Source organism: Protomyctophum parallelum (genome assembly GCF_964188405.1).
Source record: "Protomyctophum parallelum genome assembly, chromosome: 10".
Lineage (NCBI taxonomy): Eukaryota > Metazoa > Chordata > Actinopteri > Myctophiformes > Myctophidae > Protomyctophum > Protomyctophum parallelum.
The window spans coordinates 14,855,749-14,876,693 of NC_139704.1; the positions used below are offsets into that span (position 1 = coordinate 14,855,749).

At 44.4% G+C, this 20,945-nt stretch overlaps 1 protein-coding gene across 12 annotated transcripts in view; it reads left to right on the top strand.

Moving 5' to 3' along the window:
- birc6 (baculoviral IAP repeat containing 6) overlaps positions 1-20,945 on the top strand; it is a 155,574-nt gene that overhangs the window by 3,998 nt on the left and 130,631 nt on the right. For all 12 annotated transcript variants that reach the window (XM_083775501.1, XM_083775510.1, XM_083775512.1 and 9 more), the window contains exons 2-15: positions 363-544; positions 5,594-5,731; positions 9,353-9,546; positions 10,000-10,111; positions 12,304-12,386; positions 12,647-12,872; positions 13,144-13,313; positions 13,544-13,602; positions 13,775-15,409; positions 17,640-17,789; positions 18,491-18,716; positions 19,015-19,175; positions 19,428-19,559; positions 19,644-19,775. In XM_083775501.1, coding sequence (XP_083631627.1) covers positions 363-544; positions 5,594-5,731; positions 9,353-9,546; positions 10,000-10,111; positions 12,304-12,386; positions 12,647-12,872; positions 13,144-13,313; positions 13,544-13,602; positions 13,775-15,409; positions 17,640-17,789; positions 18,491-18,716; positions 19,015-19,175; positions 19,428-19,559; positions 19,644-19,775 — 3,600 coding nt within the window. The remainder of the gene's footprint in view (positions 1-362; positions 545-5,593; positions 5,732-9,352; positions 9,547-9,999; positions 10,112-12,303; positions 12,387-12,646; positions 12,873-13,143; positions 13,314-13,543; positions 13,603-13,774; positions 15,410-17,639; positions 17,790-18,490; positions 18,717-19,014; positions 19,176-19,427; positions 19,560-19,643; positions 19,776-20,945) is intronic.

Sequence of the window (20,945 nt, forward strand, 5' to 3'; positions counted from 1 at the left end):
AAGCAGCCATGTTCATTTGGATAGAACTCAAAATAGAATAATGCCTGCCAATTTCACAATGAATAAGACATGAAATGACATGAATTGTCGCGTTCTGGTTTTACTATTCCCAGTATTTATGCTGAGTTTCTGCACCCAAGAGATAATTCTCTGTGACCAAGGACTAGATTCGAATTTCAAAACCTTTAGTTGCTGACTAATTTGCCTAGCTCACTATACTCTGCAGTGGCTCAATGACGGCTGCTCGCTTACATGACCTATAAGAATGAAGTGTGTATAATACACCTGTACCCTGTCATGCGTCCTTCTAACCTCTACTCTTTTGCTTTAATGTGTTCTCTCTCTCTGTCTCCTTGGTCCAGCTAAACCTGGGGGTCGTGTCAGGTGTCAGTACTTCCCTGCGGTGGACAAGGTGCTTTTTGTGGATGACTATGCAGTGGGATGCAGAAAGGACCTTAATGGTATCCTGCTGCTGGATACGGCCCTGCAGGCCCCCGTGGCCAAGCCTGAGGACATGGTCCAGCTGGAAGTGCCCGTCACAGAGGTAAGCAGGAACTACCTGGCCGTTTACTATTCAAAGTTAGACACACTCATAAGGAAGTAATGTACATAGATGTTCACATTGTTGGAATGAGTGGATGAAATGTCTGAGTTCATTGGGTACAGTTTATGAAAATTATGGAGGCTGCTCATCTAAAGACCAGACCAATGCAACTCCATGCAACTAATTGCAACCATTATCCCCAATGACAGTTGCAAGGAGTTGTGTTGGTGTGGACTGGCCTTAAAAGGGACGGCAAACGTGCACACTAATAGCCTGCATCCTTAGACTCCGGCTTAGACTACATTGAAAAAGGATGCAATCATGGCACCCTCCGGGTGTCCTGGGATGCAATTATGTACTCTTAACGTCGCTGTACTCTTAAGTAGGACTTGTAAAATGTCCCTGGGACCCATCTAAATTCTAAAAGACCACCACTGGGTCCAGGCACCCATTACATTGAATCCTACACACACACACACACACACACACTCACACACACACACACACACACACACACACACACACACACACACACACACACACACACACAGACACGTGTCTGGTTGGACACAACCTTTGACACAATGTTGTTTCTGGTTTGACACACATTCATCTGACAAATGTCAAAACGACATTAGTGACATTGTTTCATAAAGAAAACAAGTTTTATTGGCCACCTAAAACATATGTCAAATTGTCAATAATTTCATAGGTTAAAAGTTGAATTAATCATGCAAGACGGTTCACCTATTTGACCAAAGTCACTTCTCTCATGTCATGTGTTCCATTGCACCATACACACTGCTCTGCTCCCACTTTGATAAGGCATGATGGCTGGCTGTTAATGCGTGAGCAGCACAAACAGAGACAAATGTGTGGAGTAGTGCTGGAGAACTTTAAACACTGGATGTGTGTCGATATGATAGGTCTGGATAATCGATACAGTAGTATGGTGAAAAGTTATATTTGATGCTCGGCTTTATTGAGTTGTTTTGCACTGCCCTTCCTTGCATTGACAAACTGGATGCCTGTGGGCAACTGGTCATGTCAACTAGTGTGTCTCTCCTTTGGCCAAATAAAAATGGCAATAAATATTTATTTCACCAAACAAGGACATGGTTGGTGTTAAGAAAATCATTTTACATGCAAAGATTATCAACTATAATCCAAATCCAATTGTCACACTCATTAGGTAGTTTCACTTCAGGCACCAGGCATTTAGCATGTGAGCTTTTTCTTGTATAGTCATACTTTGAACACCACATTGTGATTTGCTGCTTCATTTGCAAACTGCACGCACATTGATAGTACATGATTGGACAGGGAGGCGTGCTGTTATTTGATGTCATGACCTCTGGTTTGAGGGTGATAATGTGCCACACTTGACCAACAACTTATCAGTTCCATGCAAGTGTTAACGAAATTCACAAGTAGTGGGCGCTGAAACAGTTGCAGTTGTGTGTCAGAAATATTCATATTATTATTTAGATATATTTTAATGATGGTATGACGTATGATGTCCTTACTGTATATTGCAACACTTAACGTTGAGAAAGTGACAGCCCAATGTTAATTGTTATTTAATGGCTGTCAAGTGTTTTTTATTCTTCACGTGGATATTTATTTATTTATTAGTTTTACTGATTTCCCATTTATACAGAAGTAGTACAATCAGGACATCCGTTTTGCAACTCATGAGTTGCAAGGAGTTGCATTGGTGTGGTTTACCTTAAAAAACGTTTTGTCCCGACCCGACCCTTTGGTGTGGTTGTGGCTTAAGGCAAAACATGTGATCTGTTTTGACAAACGGCACATTAGTTTCTTATCCACTTAAAGCCTGTGCTACTTTGATCAAAGTCGTCCGGGGGTCTCTACTTGGTCAGCTCCAAGAATTACATGTTTATTGCGAACGCAGTGAGCCACTTACTATGAGACCCTGCTGCTCATGTCTGTGTGTGTGTGTGTCTGTGTCTGTCCCGCTGTGACACCACCCACCCGCCACCAGAGGGCGCAGCTGTAGCACACACACACACACACACACACACACACACACAGGGCGCAGCTGTAGCACACACACACACACACACACACACACACTGCGAACGCAGTGAGCCACTTACTATGAGACCCTGCTGCTCATGTCTGTGTGTCTGTCCCGCTGTGACACCACCCGCCCGCCACCAGAGGGCGCAGCTGTAGCACACACACACACACACACACACAGGGCGCAGCTGTAGCACACACACACACACACACACACACACACACACACACACAACCACACACACACGAGCTGCGTTCGCTTCCCGCGTTTGCGCGTCTTACTTGTTATTTTATAACCGTACTACAGAAGACCTTTCTTTAGGCAGTGTTTTTCAAATTCTGTATGCTATGTTACATTCCGTCACATGCCTTTATTTCACACCAATAATCTAGAGTAAAATCATATTAGAATCCAGCTACCAAAGCTATGTCATCAGTTTGGTCTCAGGCAGTGTGCCGACACGATTTCCCCTCATTTCATTCTGCCATTCCTTCGAGAGTTTGATCCACTTGTAATCACTCCACAAGCCTTCAGAAGATGTGAGAGTGCACTCACAGACAGACCATTATTTGGGCATCACAGCTGAGACGGATGTTTCTCATTGCTATGCTCTGTAAGTGTCTCAGCATATTGATCTTGGCTACAAACCAGCTTCTGTGGCGTGAAGGTTTACAAAATACATAATGGTTGAGGATCCCAGGCTCCCAACATGTAACCAGTATAAAGGCACATTATGTATATTTCGCACAGTTTGTTTTCTTTTCATGTCTGACATATTGTCATGACAGATTTAGGTTGATTGTGAATGCACTGAGCCCTAACTATGGAAGCCAGGCAGAACAGCGCAGTTAGCTGTCTAACGTGTGTGTCTGTGTCAGACTACCACAACAGCGCTTCGTTGTCTAACTACACACATGTTAGCTGTCTAACGTGTGTGTGTGTGTGTGTGTGTGTCAGACTGCCACAACAGCGCCACATACTTTTCAATAATTCGTAATTTATTCTAATTGTTCGCTTCTCACGTTCGCGTGTCTTACTTGTGATAACAATCCCTTAAACAACCATCAACACTAATTATGAATAATTATTGAATAGCAATGCTTAGTTTCTTTTTTTCAACAATGTATTTATTTTCCTTTTTTACACACAAATGACAGTACAAACATACAGAAAACAACAATGAACATTACAAGACAATACATTTACTAATATAAAGAAAGCAAAATAACAACCAAAAAACTAAACAAAAAAACAACAACACTACTCCTCTTCAGCTCCATCCATTAAATGTGACAAATTATTGTTCTTTATGTATCTAATAAAACAGCCCCACACCTCCTGAAACATTTCTTGTTTGTCCTTAAGAATGTATGCAATCTTTTCCAAAGGTAAACATAATAGACAATTCCCTGAACCACTGTGTAATACTTGGTTTGTCTAATGCTTAGTTTTACTACTAGTTGAATGGTTCAATCCACTGTTGACTGACTTACAAATTTATTCAGTTAGTCATTGACAGTTCTGTACATAAGCATCAAACCATGCAATGCATTAGGATATTGTTGTCTGTTGCATATTAATAAGGCCAGGGAGCCAGGTTCCCTACTGGGTTTGGCTCCATTTGGTTGACTTTGTACTGCATATTGATTTGTGCTGCTTTCTTCTTTTCCGCTGCAGGCCTTTTTTCCTGTGGACATTGTCCCATCGTGCATTACATCCATGAGTTTGCATTTATTAACGATGTGCCCTGTGTTACAATTGACACTGCTTAATTTCCACAGCATTTGGGGTAACTTTGGAAAGATTGTTTTTCCACTGATTTGAGTGTCACATTTGACATGTGGTTTTGTGTGATTTATGACTAAGTGTGATTTATGACTAACTCGAATAAATGTCACAGTTTGTCAGAGCTGTTGCTATTTTTAGATTCCATAACAGTAGGGTTGGGTGATGTATTGGCAATCACATCGATATCGGCCAATCTTAGTAATTTCTTAATTAATCGACATTGGTCCGATGTTAAAACAGCTCCGACGTGAACAACCAATGGCTGTTTGCTTCTGTCCAACTGCTGCAGAAGTGCGTGTCTGACCGTCACAATGCTGTATATACAAAGAGTTGTCAGGACAACATTCCTGGTCAACGGTGCTTTTCTGATGTTCAGTTGCCCTCCCTGCTTTATGACATGGTAGCCAGCCACACTATCCATAAGTTATTGGACAGCAAATTGTGCTAAATACTGCATTTATTCATGATGGCAGCAACATGCTACTGCTAGCATTTGTGCTAAGCTAAACAAAACAAACGTTGTCTGCATGTCCATCTTCGACCAGCGTAGCCAGATTTTGTGAGGGAAACAAGCAACCAGGTCTATGAAAAAAAAGTCTAAAATAGGGCTAACTGTCCAACTTTATTGTCGAATGTTAGAGCAGTGATTCTCAAACATTTTCATGTCAAGGACCCCCAATATTTTAAAGCAACTTAATATTTTAAAACAACCCAATAGCTTATAATGAGCAGACTTGGCAACACTGTAGCTTGGACAGATCTACAAGCTCATAATATTAAATATAAGGTTTTAAAAAAGTTCAATCTGACTTGCCAAAACCTGCAGATACCCTGTTTACATATATTTTTCAGAATGGACGAATTATGTTTTTAAATGTATTCTTTTGTGGCTTTCGCCTTTATTTTATATATTTGTTTCATGGAGGGACAGACAGTAGGCTGACAGGAAATGGGGAGAGAGACATGCAGTAAAGGCCATCGGGATCGGGAGTCAAACCCGTGGCACACTGCCAGACTGGATTACCAGCCAAGGTGCCTGGACCACTGAGCCATGGCCCAGGCCACGAATTATGTTTTTAATACAGAATGAGATGTCTCATCGGTGCATCCCTACATAACAAGCCTGGTGCACAATAATATATTATAGAGTTAGAGAGTGTCTTGGTAGCAGACCGTATCGTTGCCCATAATGTGTGTCTGTGTCTGTCTCCACTTAGGCCCAGCAGATGTTGTCAGCCTGTCAGGAGAAGATTGACGTGTCCAACACGGAAGGATACGACATCTTCATCACCCAGCTCAAAGAAGGCCTGAAGAATACGTCACACGAGACGGCGGCCAATCACAAAGTAGCAAAGGTGAGTCAGAAACACCTTTCCTGGTAAGATGGGCATGTGAATGAGGCTGAATGTCCTGCATTTATTTTTTTCAACTCATCTGTGATGAGTTGTTTGCTAATTAGTCAGGTTGAACCGAGATCTTTACAAGAGAAAATGTCTAAAAGAGTGATGTATAAAAGACATTGATTTATTTTTATTAAAGGCCCAGTGGGACTGTTTGACACAAATAAATAATATAACCGTTTGTCTTAAAACGGCTTGGTGTACTGCTCGACACTCAGGATAATGTGTTCTCTCCACTGGCTGGTTGTTGCTTTTATTATGTTTGGACGAAAGCTCAATTTGGTCTGAAGCCATGGCAGTTTCTTTCACTTTGCAGTTATGTATTTGTAAGTTCTGTGATGGCAAGCTGCGCTGAAAGCTGACATGTGAGCCATACTGTTTGTTAAATTGATACCACTACCATCAGTTGAGCTCTTAAACCGAATTGGGTCCTTCTGAAGCTTTCATTTTGGCAAGGCAGACAGTTTACAGTGAGACTTGACAACCGACAACGCAATTAAAAAACAATGCATGGATTCTTGTCTCTCGCGGTAAAGCTCCCTCTGTGACACATTTATCTTGTAGCCTACCTTAATTTGATTTAAACCAGAAACAAATGCATTGCTATTGCTTTGATTATTTCCCCTTTCATGTCGAGGTAAGAACTTCTTCTATCACAGCAGCACACCGCACGATGTGCACATCGTTGGAGGAGTGATGCGTCTCTGTTCTCCAAATTGTATCTAAACTAAACCATTATACAAAATCTTTGCCTATTAAGATAATTATGAATCATTCAATTCAAATCTCACAGGAGAGCGCATTTCTCTGCACCAACCACAGCCGATTCAGGACCGGCGCATATAGAGAAAGAAAATAGCATGTTTTACTGCAAATTTGGCTGCAATATTTTATATAAAAATTATATAAATCCCACATTCGAGCCGTTTGAATCATTCCGAGCCCACATGGTGTTTTAAAAGGAATATTCGAACGTCATTTTTGGCCAATTCTGGCAGCACTAATATATCGGCAATCATGGATTGGATGAGTCCAATTGCAGAATATTTTTGTTTTCCCAGATTTAGTTTATTTTGCAAATAGTAAAAGTTATTTTTATAATAATTAACCTGTACAGCGGAACAGAATGTGCACAAACGGCATATCGCCCAAGCCTAAAAGGCGTGGTTCATACAGACAAACTCAAAAGGGCGCACCCTTACGGAAACAATCCCTTCAATTATTCAAAACCGGTTGTCTCATTAGTGTCTGCGCTGTCAGTGTTACATCATTCCCTACAGCTTATAGTAGTGTTTTTGCTACAGATGGCAAATTGGAGAGTAATGTAATCACATTAGTGTATGATGCTTGTAAGGGCCAAATGACCACTAATGTCAAACACATTTATGTAACCTTGGGGTGGCGCTGTTGTTAACATAAGCGTCAAATTCACGGGCATGGTGAGGGAGGATTGAACCGGAAGGGCAAATGGCTTTGACCGCAGGTACGTCAGCACATTCAAGGAGCTGATAAGGCAGTGACTACTTCTCCTAAAGGGGCTGGCCAGCTGGTGGAGGTGTCCGTACTAACAAAGCTGTCCTGGTGGACGTTATGGTGCTTTTACAGTGCTTGGAAGCTACTAACTCAGATAGATGTTTTTGGTTTTTCCATTAGGCAAAAGAACCTGCTACATTTTCCATATAACTTTTTTTTAAAGTTCTGAGCGACCTAAGGCAATTCCTAAAAGGTGACATGAAAGCCTGTAAAGCCATACTAGCCTGTTGGGCTAGTAGTGCAGAGTCAAGTGGCATAATAGCTGTTGGTATTGAGCTATAGCTGTTTGTGTATAGCTGAACAAACAAATAAAAGCTTCTGCGCAGGTTGTCGGAGCAGACCCCCCTAACAGAAGTGAGAAATTACCACTTGGGTCCTCCAGTTCGACTGACTGAAAGCGAGAAATCTATTTAGCCTTCCTACATGAAGCACCGCAGAGATAGTTAAGAGAGGGGGGAATTTATCTTTCTTCGGTAATGTGCACAAGTGCTCTCCTAACAGCGACGTTGCTGTGTTTGGAAGCCTGACTGCAGTCTGTAGTCATCAAACACACACACACACACACACACACACACACACACACACACACATCGCTGACTCTACAGACCTCTTCGGCATATTAATAACCACAGCTGGGCAGGGGGAACAAGCAGAGCTCCTGTCCTGATCATCCCTTAAAACCAATTGAGAAGTAGTAAAACAAGTCAAAGGTGTGTGGCCAACTGGCCATCAGTGTAACGCATGCATTACGCTATCAGTTTAACTATCAATGTCTACTATGAGACCTGAGCCAAATCACAAGGGATTCTCCATCAGTCTGCTCATCCTGCTTCTACTGCAAAGCTTAGATTTATTCCCAACCCCCCTCCCCCGCTATGGGTCAGGCTGCCAGGAGGCACCCTCTCTCGCTGCCTTCCTGTTGGCACTGCCAGGCACTAGAGAAATCATCCTCATTACCACCCAACTTTCCAGGCTGACAGTCTTTTTGCCCTGCTAGGTTTCCCTCTCTGAGGCGTCAGAGCCAACCCTCACAAAAGTGCCTCGATGATGGATCCATGCGCTGTCTAAAAATGTTATTGACTGCTTGGACACAGATGGCTTAACGTTTTTGTGACAAACCTTGAGCCTTCTTGGATAAATATAGAGGCACTAAAAATGAAAACCTTTTTTCTTACTCTTACTTACCTTTACCCGGACCACAAATAATCAACAAATTAACACGGCACCAAGTGTACAGTGTGCGTCATTGCCTACTCTTAGCACTACTAGTATCACTCTGACGTGAATTTTAGCAGTTTGCTCCGAGGACATGGAGAACCAGGTCAGTGGACGCATGCCCAAAGGAAAAGCCAACCAATCAGTCTGACAATCTCTGTCCTCTACGTAACATCCCTTTTTCCCCATTTCATTCAGCATACAAGTACATTTTGCCTCAGTAGATGTGAATAAAAGGCTAGTAGTCATTTATTTTTCCCCATGTGGTTTTCTTTCTTCCCACCCTTTTCTTGTAGACTCCTACCTAATGTCCAACACAGGGCCAGTAAGGGCTGGTACCACTGGCAGTTGTCCCTGCTGCTTGACCACTTTCTTTGGTGCTGGGCCAACTTGTGCTGCTATAACAATCAGCAAGTGTCCCGGCTGATGGATTTCCCTTTTAACTTTCCCATTGACCTCTCCAGGAGCGCTAGCACATACGTAGTCTACAGCATGGGAGAATATTGAAATATTGACATGGCTAATTTATCTGTTGGCTGTTTTTGAATACGTTTTTCTTTAAAAAATATAAAATAACAATACATTTGACTCTTTTGACTATAAAGGATGATACTTTTTCTGCTTCCTGTTGTAAGGATCATGTATCCCCACTGCATTGTATGATGAAAGAGGTTTTATGATGCCTTTCTTGATCTAATTTTAGCTGTCCTGCTTACCCAGTCAGATAATCCTTCATCTGTGCGCACTCTTCCTTTCTCGTACCCTGCTTCTTTCCCATTTCAGTTGTTTTTAATGTTTTGCTTTTTCCCTCCCCTTCTTTCTCTCCAGTGGGCAACGGTGACCTTCCATCTTCCTCACCATGTGCTGAAGCTGGTGGCCGGTGCCATCGTCAACGAGCTGAAGAAGATCAACCAGAACGTGGCAGCCTTGTCCGTGGCCTCGTCCATTATGGACCGGCTCTCCTACCTCTTGTCCAGCGCTAGGCCAGAGCTTGGGGTTGGCCCCGGGCGTTCTGTAGATAGGTACTGTATGGATGAATTACACTGATGGAAAAAGTAAATTAGATTCTAAAGCCTAATTTATACTTTGTCGTCCGATGGTATCACTGGACGAAAATAGCCGATCTACAAGCTCACAAAGAAAGCATAAGTAATAATAAAATAATAAAACTTTATTTGTATAGCACCTTTCATGACATGAAAATGATTAAATGCAGCTCAAAGTGCTTTAAGTAAAAAATATTCCACATAATAACGTGTTTTACTCAAATCTGTTCTTTTTCATCTTCATAAGAGACCATGTACTACTTTGACTAGATTGACTGTTATGGAGGTATAAGTGTATCGAGAGTAACTTCAGATACTTTTAATGTAGGCAGTAGGCAGGGACATTAACATGAAGAGTCGCACAATACAGTTTAAGTACATGTGACATAATATTAGTGACACATGACACTTGTGGCTTGTGTGTTTCAGGTCACTGATGTACAGTGAGGCTAACAGGAGGGAGACATTCACATCATGGCCTCATGCAGGCTACAGGTGGGCTCAGCCTGATCCCATGGCCCAAGCAGGATTCTACCACCAGGTAGGCTCTGGAATGTCTCACTGCCCTCCCTGCCTAGATCATCTGCTCTGTACAGCAGCACATTCATTTGAAACATAACACAAATTCACTTTGTGTACAGTATAATATACATACATACACTCTCCCGTGCATACAATAATATTGGCGTGCTCCATAAGGAGCTGAACAGTTTATTACGATGTGGCTCTGAAGAAGGTGAGCCGTTTAGAATTTGGTCTCCCAGTCTGTGTCTGTGATTCAGGGGCTAATCTTTATTTCCAGGACCAGATTTCTTTGTGCATGCTGCCAGTATTTCAAATAAGTAACTTCCTGTCACGTTTTATTTTTGAGGTGCGCTATCCCCTCCGTCTGGCTTTTGAAATTGCGTCCTATGTCAGCCATGTCTATGGACTTTAATGTTTGTTTACAGCAGTTAAGCAAACCTCATCTGCTGTTATGTTGCAGCCACAGTAGGCGCCCCTCACTTCACACGAGTGTTATCTTTGAAATGAAGCTTGAGATGCACAAGGAAGCCATACCGTTTTTAGACCCCGTCTAGTTTTCCTCTGCATGGTGACACGGCAATGTGTTTTGCTTGATGTTACCGTGCATATACTATGTATGCATGGCACAGAACCAGATCATCGTTACATGTTACCATTCGAGATTTACTCTCTTTAGCAGAGGAGCAAAAAGCAAATGGGCACATAACAAATTTGTGTAAAAGGATAGTAGGATATATATATATATATTATATATATATATATTTTTTTAATACAAAGTAGAGACTCCATGTACTATTACTAAAAACTAAAATAAAGGGATTTAAGATCAGAACACATATTTATTATTATGCAAATTAACTGTTAAAGCTGATATATATTCGGATGTTTCTTAACTGTCGGCTAGCGGTTAGCCGGTTAACGCCCGACATCCCTATTTCCTGTGCAACAAAGATGTGCTGGATGATAATTTGTTCATCACATATTTCATCACCCGCACACTAGGGCTGACCCAAGAAAAACGATTAATCGATGTTCAATCGATACGCACGGGAATCGATTTTAAAATTTTGAATCGAATAGTCATTAAAAAAAAACAGACGGCCCCATTTGGTCCGCGAGCCATGCTCGCGCCTCGCAGCACCGCAACGCCTCCTCCACTCTCCCCCTCACTCGTGGTGGTAACAACAAGGAAGTCAACACACACACACACACACAGCAGCCTGCACTCATGCCGCCACAAAATAAATCTAAAGTGTGGTTGCATTTTAGAATATGCAAGGAGAACAAAGAACACATATGGGATGGCCCAAGTGGGGCGAAAAATCTGCGGCGAAAAATCCGCGGCGAATCACGCATGGGACAGGGGAAAAGGCCCCTGACCTCCTGGGCTCCAGGCGCGCTAATTTGAGCCGCGGTCATCCACACTTTTCTACCCCAAGAAAGAGCCTCGTCGGAAGAGTGAGAGCGGCGTAGACCGCGGCGCAAATTAGTGCGCCTGGAGCTCCAGGACTGGTGCTTTTTTTGGTGTTTTCATATCTGAGTTTCAATCGGAAGAGAAGCTTTGATTATAGGCTATATATTTTTTTTTTTTTGAGAGGTAATGCCTGCGTCAGGCAGTTGACTTGTTTTATTAAGCCTAATTATTTGTGCGTCACTGCTTTCATGAAGGCTGCAACAGTTGTTGCTTCAATGCTTATCGTTTTAAATAAATGAGACCAATCCAAGCATGCCTTTCTCTCCGCTATTGTTTAAGGTGCATCGCGCACCTCGCACCCGCCCCCCCCCCCCCCCCCCCCCCGTTGGGTTTCGAAGCGTCGAAGATCGAAACAAATTTATATCGAAGCGTCGATCATCAAAAACGTAATCGAAGGTCAGCCCTACCGCACACTATGATACAGGATGGCAAACGTTTGATCTGACTCGCAGCATGCAGCCTGCTTTACATGTCACTTTACAGCTGTTGCGACCATTTAGCATGGTCAGTACAAAAGTACCTGCTTGGTACTGCCATGCCTTCCTGTACCATGCATAAAGGTGATGTGGAGAAGCTCCAAAAGCCAACAAGATCAACATGTTTGAAATGCTGAGTTCCTCCCCAATGCGAGATCGCTCATGTGACAGTTCAGCGTGCACTTTAGCTTGTGCTGATGTGTTGAGTAAGTGCATTTCTATGACTAATTCTCAGTTTCTCTCTCTTTTTTGCTGCAGCCTGCCTCCACAGGTGATGACAGAGCCATGTGTTTCACCTGCAGCGTGTGTCTTGTCTGTTGGGAGCCTACAGATGAGCCATGGTAATAATGATAATTCAAATAAATAAATAAATAAGTTGGAATCCTTTTTAGGATGCAAATTGGAGTTCCATCTCCAATCAGGCAAAATTGGATCTGGAACACTAAATTGAAGCTGATGAAATGAATGGGTACTACTACTCTTGAGTCTCTCCTGATTGACTGAAATTTGCAACCCACCAGAAATTCTTAAAAACGTTTTTCTTTCTTCTTTTAAATTCCAAAGTTACTGAACCCTTCTCTCTGAACTCTTCCTCCCCCAGGTCCGAGCACGAGCGACATTCCCCCAACTGTCCATTTGTGAAGGGCGAGCACACGCAGAACGTGCCACTGTCGGTGACACTGGCCACCAGCCCGGCCCAGTTCCCCAGCAGCCACGATGGCTCAGACAAGATCGCGTGCTATGGCTTCGGCAGCTGTCCCCACTTCCTGGCAGCCGCCACCAAGAGGGGAAAGATCTGCATCTGGGATGTGTCCAAGATGATGAAGGTGAGGCTTGGATTAGATTAATTGAAACGACAACAACAAAAGATTTGTTCAGCCTTGTATTGTCACAAAAAAGAAGAAATTAATGCCGTTATCTAGACAAGATGATCCAAGTATACACTTTTCACAAGTCTGTTTAATTTAGAAACTCAATTTGCTTAAAAAGAAGACGAAAACATTTTATATAAAAAGTGAAAGTACAGTAATCCCTCCCACAAAAGCAAGCATTTCACTCCATCAAACGCCATCTGTCCATGTTTCTGGTGCTGTTCAGGTGCACTTGAAGTTTGAGATCAACCCCTATGACCCGGCCATCCTGAGGCAGTTGATCCTGTGTGGCAGTGAGCAGAGCCAGCAGACACTTACAGAGGCCCAGAGACCAACCCTGGCCTGGCTGGAGGACTCGTCCTCCTGCTCTGATCTCCCCAAACTAGAAGGAGACAGGTAACGACACACACACACACACACGCACACGCACGCGCACGCGTACACGTACACGTACACGTACACGTACACGTACACACACGTACACGTACACAGAGTGTTTGGCAAACAGGTCTTGTCCATTTTTTATGTTGTAAGTTGCACTGATTGGTCAGCTGCTATATCATCAGACCTAGGTGACATTGGTTGTTTATCACAGCATGTTGTCTTCCCATGTCTTCTGTTCCCAGTGATGACCAGTTGGAGGACTCGGACAGTGAAGACCATTCCAGATCAGAGTCAATCACAGGTATTGACACTTTTGCACATGTTGTCTAAGATCTTACAATGAGTTTTGGACGTTTGATCTCCAATAAATCACTTTGTTGTATAAGGAACCTGCTTTTAGTTGGTGTTCACCAATAACTGTCTCTTCAATCTTGGCTGAAAATGTGTCCAACCCTCTTTCCTTGTGCCTTCAGGCCAGCCTTCACAACGGGAGAGCATGGAGGTGAGCCTGGGAGTGACCGCACTGAGTGTGCTGCAGCAGCCAGAGAAGCTCCAGTGGGAGGTGGTGGCCAGCGTGCTGGAGGACACGGTCAAGGACCTGGAGGAGCTGGGGGCCAACCCGTTGTTGGCCAAGGGCCACGGTCACGATAAGACCAGGGACAAGATCTCTGAGCATCATCATCACAACATTCCCTTCCCCTGCCTGCTGGCTGGAGGGCTGCTCAGCTACCGCTCAGCAGCCAGCTCCCCGCTGGCGGTACCCCCACCCCCTGCCCCCGCTTCTGGCCGCAGGACAATGGACGGCCCCCTTAGGACTCAGAGCCCTGAGCCTATCCACACTGGGTCCCTACAGGACCAAGGCCCCATGGAAATAGAGACCTGCAACCCCCCAACGTCTGTCCCAGACCTGGGCTCCCCCAGCCTAGCTGGATCCCTACCTCTGAGTCCTTCCACCCTACCGGTCGTGCGCAGGACTATGCCCGTGCTGCTGCTCTACAGCATCAAGGAGCTGGACGACAAGTCGTCCGGAAAGGTGTTCACTCAGATGAACAATCTGATGAGCAAGGGTCTCCACGAGGAGGGCTTCACTGTCCCACAAATCATTGAGATGGAGTTTGACACGCACGAGCAGCTTCTCCTCCAGGACCCCCCTATCACTTACATCCAACAGTTTGCTGATGCTACTGCTAACCTTGTGGGACTGGATGGTCACGTGGACAAGTGGAGCACCCTGGCTGCAGCCACCGCCTCTGCTCCACCGCGGCCGGGAGCCCTGGTACAATGCCTGAGGCTGCCCAAACAGCTCGAAGAGGAGAATCTGTATGTGGACTCCATCACTCCCTGTTGGGATGGTGTGCACCTTCTGGTGGGCCTACAGCCGTGTGGCGTTGAGTCTCTCAGCGCCATCAATCAAGTAGAGGCTCTCAACAACCTCAACCGCCTGCACTCGGCCCTCTGCAGCCGGCGCAAAGGTGACTCCATCCACCCTATGGCCAATGGGGTAGAGGCCCACCACCACCACCCGGGGGGCACGCCTCCCCAGACACCTCTTATCCTCCCCCCAGCTGACCAACAGCAGCAGAGGTCCCTGGGTGGTGGAAGCGGAGGTGGGTATCTGGCTCTCTACAAGCTCAACTACTCAACGCGCATCGTCACGTTGGACGACGAGCCCATCAAGGTGCAGCACATCCAGGACCCGCGTGACGCTGTCACCTCTCTCATACTACTGCCTCCAGACGTGCTGGACGGCAGGGAGGATGACAGCGAGGAGCCCACAGAGGAGGCTCTCCCACCCGGAGCCAAAAACTGCAATGCTGCCTTTGGAACTGGCATTGGCCCATTGGGCGGGACTGCATGTGGAGCAGCCACAACCAGCGCCGCTGGCACATCCACCTCTGCCAAAGAGAACAAGCGGATGGAGGTGACTGGCCTTGGACACTTAGTTGTGACCACACAAGCGGGGAATATTATGATCCTGGACTTGTCAACTTTGGAAGTCCTGGCCAAGGTGGAGGCACCCAAGAAGGAGGGGTCAGCAGAGGAGACGGACCCCTTCGTCTCGGTCACTTATTGTTCTGGGACCGACCGCCTTTGTGCCTGCACTAAAGGTGAGCACCATTCTGACTCATGTTGATGGAATGGCTATGTGAAGTGTGTAAATATGAAATCAGTAATGATATTTGTGACTGCCTGGATGGGTGGTAACTTGTTGTCTGGTTGTTTATTGCTTTTTTCTCCTCCTGTCTTTGGTGTTCTATTGCCCAGAATCAAGTTCAAAGCATGGCAACAACTACGCCTAATTTGTATGACAAAATTGACAACATCGCTTGCTAGAAGTAACTGAACCAAATCGTAACACAAAATGTTTTAGTTGTTTAAATGTCTCAATAGAAGAGCAAGGAGACGACGGCCTGTCCCTCTGTTTTATAGGCTGCTTTTTTCTGTAGCCTGCAACAGCTTTTGCAATGCTGTTGCATTACTATCAGTGAAAGTGTGTGACTCGAACAGCATGGACTCTCTGGAAAGCCTGGTGAGCCAGTTTACTGCCTTTAAGTTATCTCGTGAATAACCCCCTTCTCGTTCCGACAGTCAACGTTGAGTAGGCATGCTGTGATTATGGAATATATATTACATTGCAATGGTAATAATCAGCACCATCTGTAGGCTGTCACTAGGCTACTTGTAACTGGCTAACGTTTACTGAGTCGCAAGAGTCAAGACTTGACCATCTTGCTGCTGCGCATTGCCCAGGCATTATCACTCCTGGCATCATCCAGGAGTGATCCTGAAGTTCGATAGCAGTGCTAAGCTCAACCGGTTCATCAGCAAACATGTTGTCAACCCCACGGTGAGCTAAGAAGTCCATTAGGTGGTTGTACAAGGCCCAGTCCACAGAGTCTGTTGAGTGTGTAGCTGTTCTCCTCCTTGTCAGCATCTCCCAGAGGCTGGAAACCGACCTCACTGACCTGTGTATGTCTGTCTGTCCGTTTGAGCACGAAATGTCCGTGACGTCATGTTGTTGACATCATCAGACATTGTCATTGTGATGAAAGGCACCGCTCACTTCACACGAGTGTGATTTTTGAGGGGCGATAGCTATGTCCAGATTTTGGTGTTCACGAACACCAAAACATTAAATTCCCATTGACAATGAATGGACCATGCAAACATTGCATAACACAAACATTGATGACTAAGGTGAAGATGCAAATTGTGATTGGCCGGAATGAGATGATGTATGATGATGTATGATGATTCATGAAACTTACATTTTATAATGGATGGAAGTCTTAGGGCCTTTGATCAGGCTGCAAATCTTTTGTCATATTATGTCATAGATGTGTCATAAACGACTTATGTCACAGGATGGCTAAAGTCTGAAATCCAGTATCTACATTGGAGGTTCCATATGAATCTCCCATCAGATTAACGTTACCATTTTTCATGTATAAAGCCCAGACCGCACCGATGCATCCCAACTCCTTACTACTGCCATTTGGGCTAATGGTTGCAAGGAGTTGCATTGGTGCGGTCTGGCCTTACAAGTACAACAGACTTTGTTGGCACATCCCTACTGTGTGTCTCACAAATACTCAAATGTGTTCATATTTGTCTGCCCTTTAACTGCCTTATCGATTCTAAATGTCACCACATGAATAGTAAATGGTGCAGAAGAAAACCGGTCACTTATTTCCAGACCTCATTAGGTAAAGAGTTATTTTTAGGATTAGGGGGAGATAAGGTTAGAAATAGAATTTTGTTAAGAGTATGGTTTGGCATGTTGTAGCGAGTGACATACCACCTTCTGCTGCTGAGTGAAATATAAGTGGGAGTGGAAAAGCAGCACATGGCTGTAATTTAATGGAATTGCATCCATAGGAAGTCTGTGTCTGTGCGCACACACACACACACACACACACACACACACACACACACACACACACACACAGGGGAATTCCATTTCCCCTGAAATCCTTGAAGATTTATGGCAGCAGAGGAATTTAATTGATGTCATCATTGATGTCATGTTGTTTGCAGACTCAGCTAATGGACTGCTCACTTTAGAGAAGAGTTGCAGAACTAATTTGTTTTTTCAAGTCTTAATTACCTGTGGCTGTTTGCCCCTAATATATTGTTGCTGTGGGACAGAAACCTTATCTCCATGTTTGTGTTCTGCATAAATGATTGCCCTACTTCATACTACAGCATCACACAAAAGCATCAATTCGTGCCGCGTTTGGAGCTTGTAGGTTATTTTCTTTTTGATCATATGAGTTTTTTTAGGAGCAGGACAAATTTGAGCTCCCATTCATTTCGTGTTTCCTCTGTCTACTGAAGGCGGAGAACTTCATTTCCTTCAAATTGGAGGCGTGTGTGATGATCTAGATGACGGCGACATGTTCGTCGACGGCCCCCTGTCTAAGGGGGTTGAACAGCTCCTGGAGGGAGCCAAGCCCTCCTCCAATCCTTCCAGCCCTGGGATCACAGGTAGGACACACACAAACCCAGTGTTCTCACACTTTCTCATGTCAAGCCTAGCACCCCCAAAACCATATGTATTTGTCTGTGGACGCCCTTCTCAAAAATATTCTGTGCCAGGGACCTCCAGAAGCAAAGTGGTGAGCATTTAGATCTATAGATCTGCAGATCTACATACAAGCTTGTATATCTGCTATTTTAAAATAGCCAAAGTATAACCTAGGTTAAAGTAGTTAAAATTATTGCGGCCCTATTTATGAACTAATTTAGCTGCGGACCCCCTGCTTTATGTGCAACTATTTGGTTGGAAAAAGGAACAGATTAATTAATCTAATTCAACAGTTGAACAGGACATGAACAGAATACGACTGATTTGCTTGGTGTGCATGAGATAACGAGGGTCTAGAGATGGGGCGTTATTTTGTCCTCCGTCATACACAGGATGAATTGGCTTTTGTTGAGCTCCAAATTCAGTACCAATTAAACCCCTTTATACTTACGCTCTTATTTCACTCTACACATATCGATTTGCAAATCTACAAGCTCTCAACATGTTGTGAGCTTGTAGATCGGATATTTTTTGCGACTGTTCCTGCAAGAATAGGGCTGCTGGGGATTCAAGTGCTTAAACAAAAATGGCACTGTATAATGTCCAATACGGAGGTGTACATTCCTTCTCCTCACTCGTACGCATGACTCCCTCCCCGTAGGAGTGGACCTCCTGGTGGACCAAGCACTGAGCGCAGACAGCCTGACGTCGCTGGTGGAGCTGACGCGCTTCGAGACGCTGACGCCTCGCTTCTCGGCCACGGTGCCCCCCTGCTGGGTGGAGGTGCAGCAGGAGCAGCAGCAGAGACGCCACCCGCAGCACCTCCACCAGCAGCACCATGGAGACGCAGCCCAGCACACCCGCACCTGGAAGCTCCAGAGTGACAGGTCAGCAGTTGTCATGACTTTTTACACCCATTAAGACATTTTTCAAACGCCTACTTCTAAGCGAGTACTTCTCAGACTTTTTCGGGCCAACAATCCAGTTGGTTAGCAATCCAATCCCCCAAGGTTAGCAGTAGCATCGGCAATTCCATCCAGACTGAAATACACTATGTTCATAATGACTGTGTGTGTGTGTGTGTGTTGTTGAATCTTTTTTATAAGATTACACATTATGCCAAAGTTACTAATGTATAGTATACATTATTATGAGCTTGTTGACTAACTTGAGTTCTCTGTGTAGCTCGAGCTGGGATGAGCACGTGTTTGAACTGGTTCTGCCCAAGGCCTGCATGGTGGGCCATGTGGACTTCAAGTTTGTCATGAACGCCAACATCACCAACATTCCCCAGATCCAGGTCACCTTGCTGAAGAACAAAGCCCCCGGGCTGGGCAAAGTCAATGGTAAGAAGTGAACACAGCATCTAGTTCCTCATGGGGGTCCAGAGATGTGCCCTAACACCTTGTCTCTGTATATTAGACTAAAGCTAAGAAAACTAAAACTATAGAAGTCATCCAATGAAGTGCTTGATTATTGTTGTTTTCGTGTGGAAACATGTTCTACCTACCTTGCTCCGCATTGATTTAAACGCTTGCTCTGAGATTTGCGCTGCCTCACAAGGAACTGTTTGTATCTTGAATCCTCTTTTGCTGCAGAAACACCAGTGGACAGACAGATATCGTTCCCCCTGTCCCATGTCCTCCACGCCAACGGGGAGAAGAACGGCCAACCGCACCTCCACGACTTCACCGAAGACATCCAGTTCATGGACATCGAGGATACGGCAGGTAAAGTACTGAACCAACTGTGAAAGCTTGTTGATACGGTGTACTGCTCAGCCTTGACGGCACCTCTCCATCTGCCTCCTCCAGGCTCCAGGCTGTGCGCTTTCTTGGAGGACCATAAGGAGGACATCCTGTGTGGTCCAGTATGGCTCGCCAGTGGCCTTGATCTCTCTGGACATGCAGGCATGCTCAGCCTCACCAGCCCCAAGCTTGTCAAAGGTAACGGCAATAATAATAATAATAATAAAACTTTATTTGTATAGCACCTTTCATGACATGAAATGCAGCTCAAAGTGCTTTACAGAACAATGGAGAATAAAAGAAAAGCAAGGAAACGACAAAAAACAAGCAGTAATGCAATACAGTGAGGACATGAATAACAAAAATAATAATAAAAAATAAAATAAAAGATAAATTAAAAGCAATTATGGGTGGGTCTTGAGCTGAGCTTTAAAAATGTCTACAGAGGCTGCCTGACGAAGGTACAGTGGGAGCTTGTTCCATGCCGACGGCCTGTAGAAGCAAAAAGCTGCTTCCCCGTATTTTTTTGTTGCCATTTTTTTAGGCAAAGCGAGCAGGCCAGCAGTGGAAGACCTTAGGGGGCGGTTTGGGACATATTTAGGCAGGCAGTCATGTAGACAAGTAAAATAATTTTAAAATCAATCCTAAAAACAACCGGAAGCCAGTGCAGTGATGCCAAAACTGGAGTCATATGTTCTCTCATCTTAGTTCTAGTTAAAACTCTGGCTGCTGCATTTTGGACAAGTTGTAATCTGTCAGTTGTTTTCTTAGGCAGTCCTGAAAAAAGTGCATTGCAGTAATCAAGCCGAGAAAAAACAAAGGCGTGGATTAGCGTTTTTGCATCGTCCAAGCAGGACACATAGGCTCTGATTCGTGCAATATTTCTAAGGTGAAAAAAGGCAATCTTGGTAACATGATTAATGTGTGAATTAAAATTCAATTCAGAATCAATAATAACCCCCAGGTTCTTTACTGTACTGTTACTTTCTACAGTCAGGTTGCCAAGTCTGCTTAATATTGATTATTTCTGTTCACTAGAACCTATTATGAGAACTTCTGTCTTATCCTCATTTAGCTTGAGAAAGTTCTCACTCATCCAACATTTGATGCTAGACAGACAGGTAACCAGCGGGTCTAAAGCACAGGGATCATCTGGAGCCACAGAAAGATATAGTTGGGTATCATCAGCATAGAAATGAAAATTGACTCCGTGATTGGCAATGAGTTCGCCCAATGGCAGTATGTACAAAGAGAAAAGCAGAGGGCCAAGAATCGAGCCCTGTGGAATACCAGAACTGATGTCGTGTTTGTCTGAGACAAACTCGGCTAGATTGACAAAGTAACTTCTATTTGATAGGTAGGAGGAAA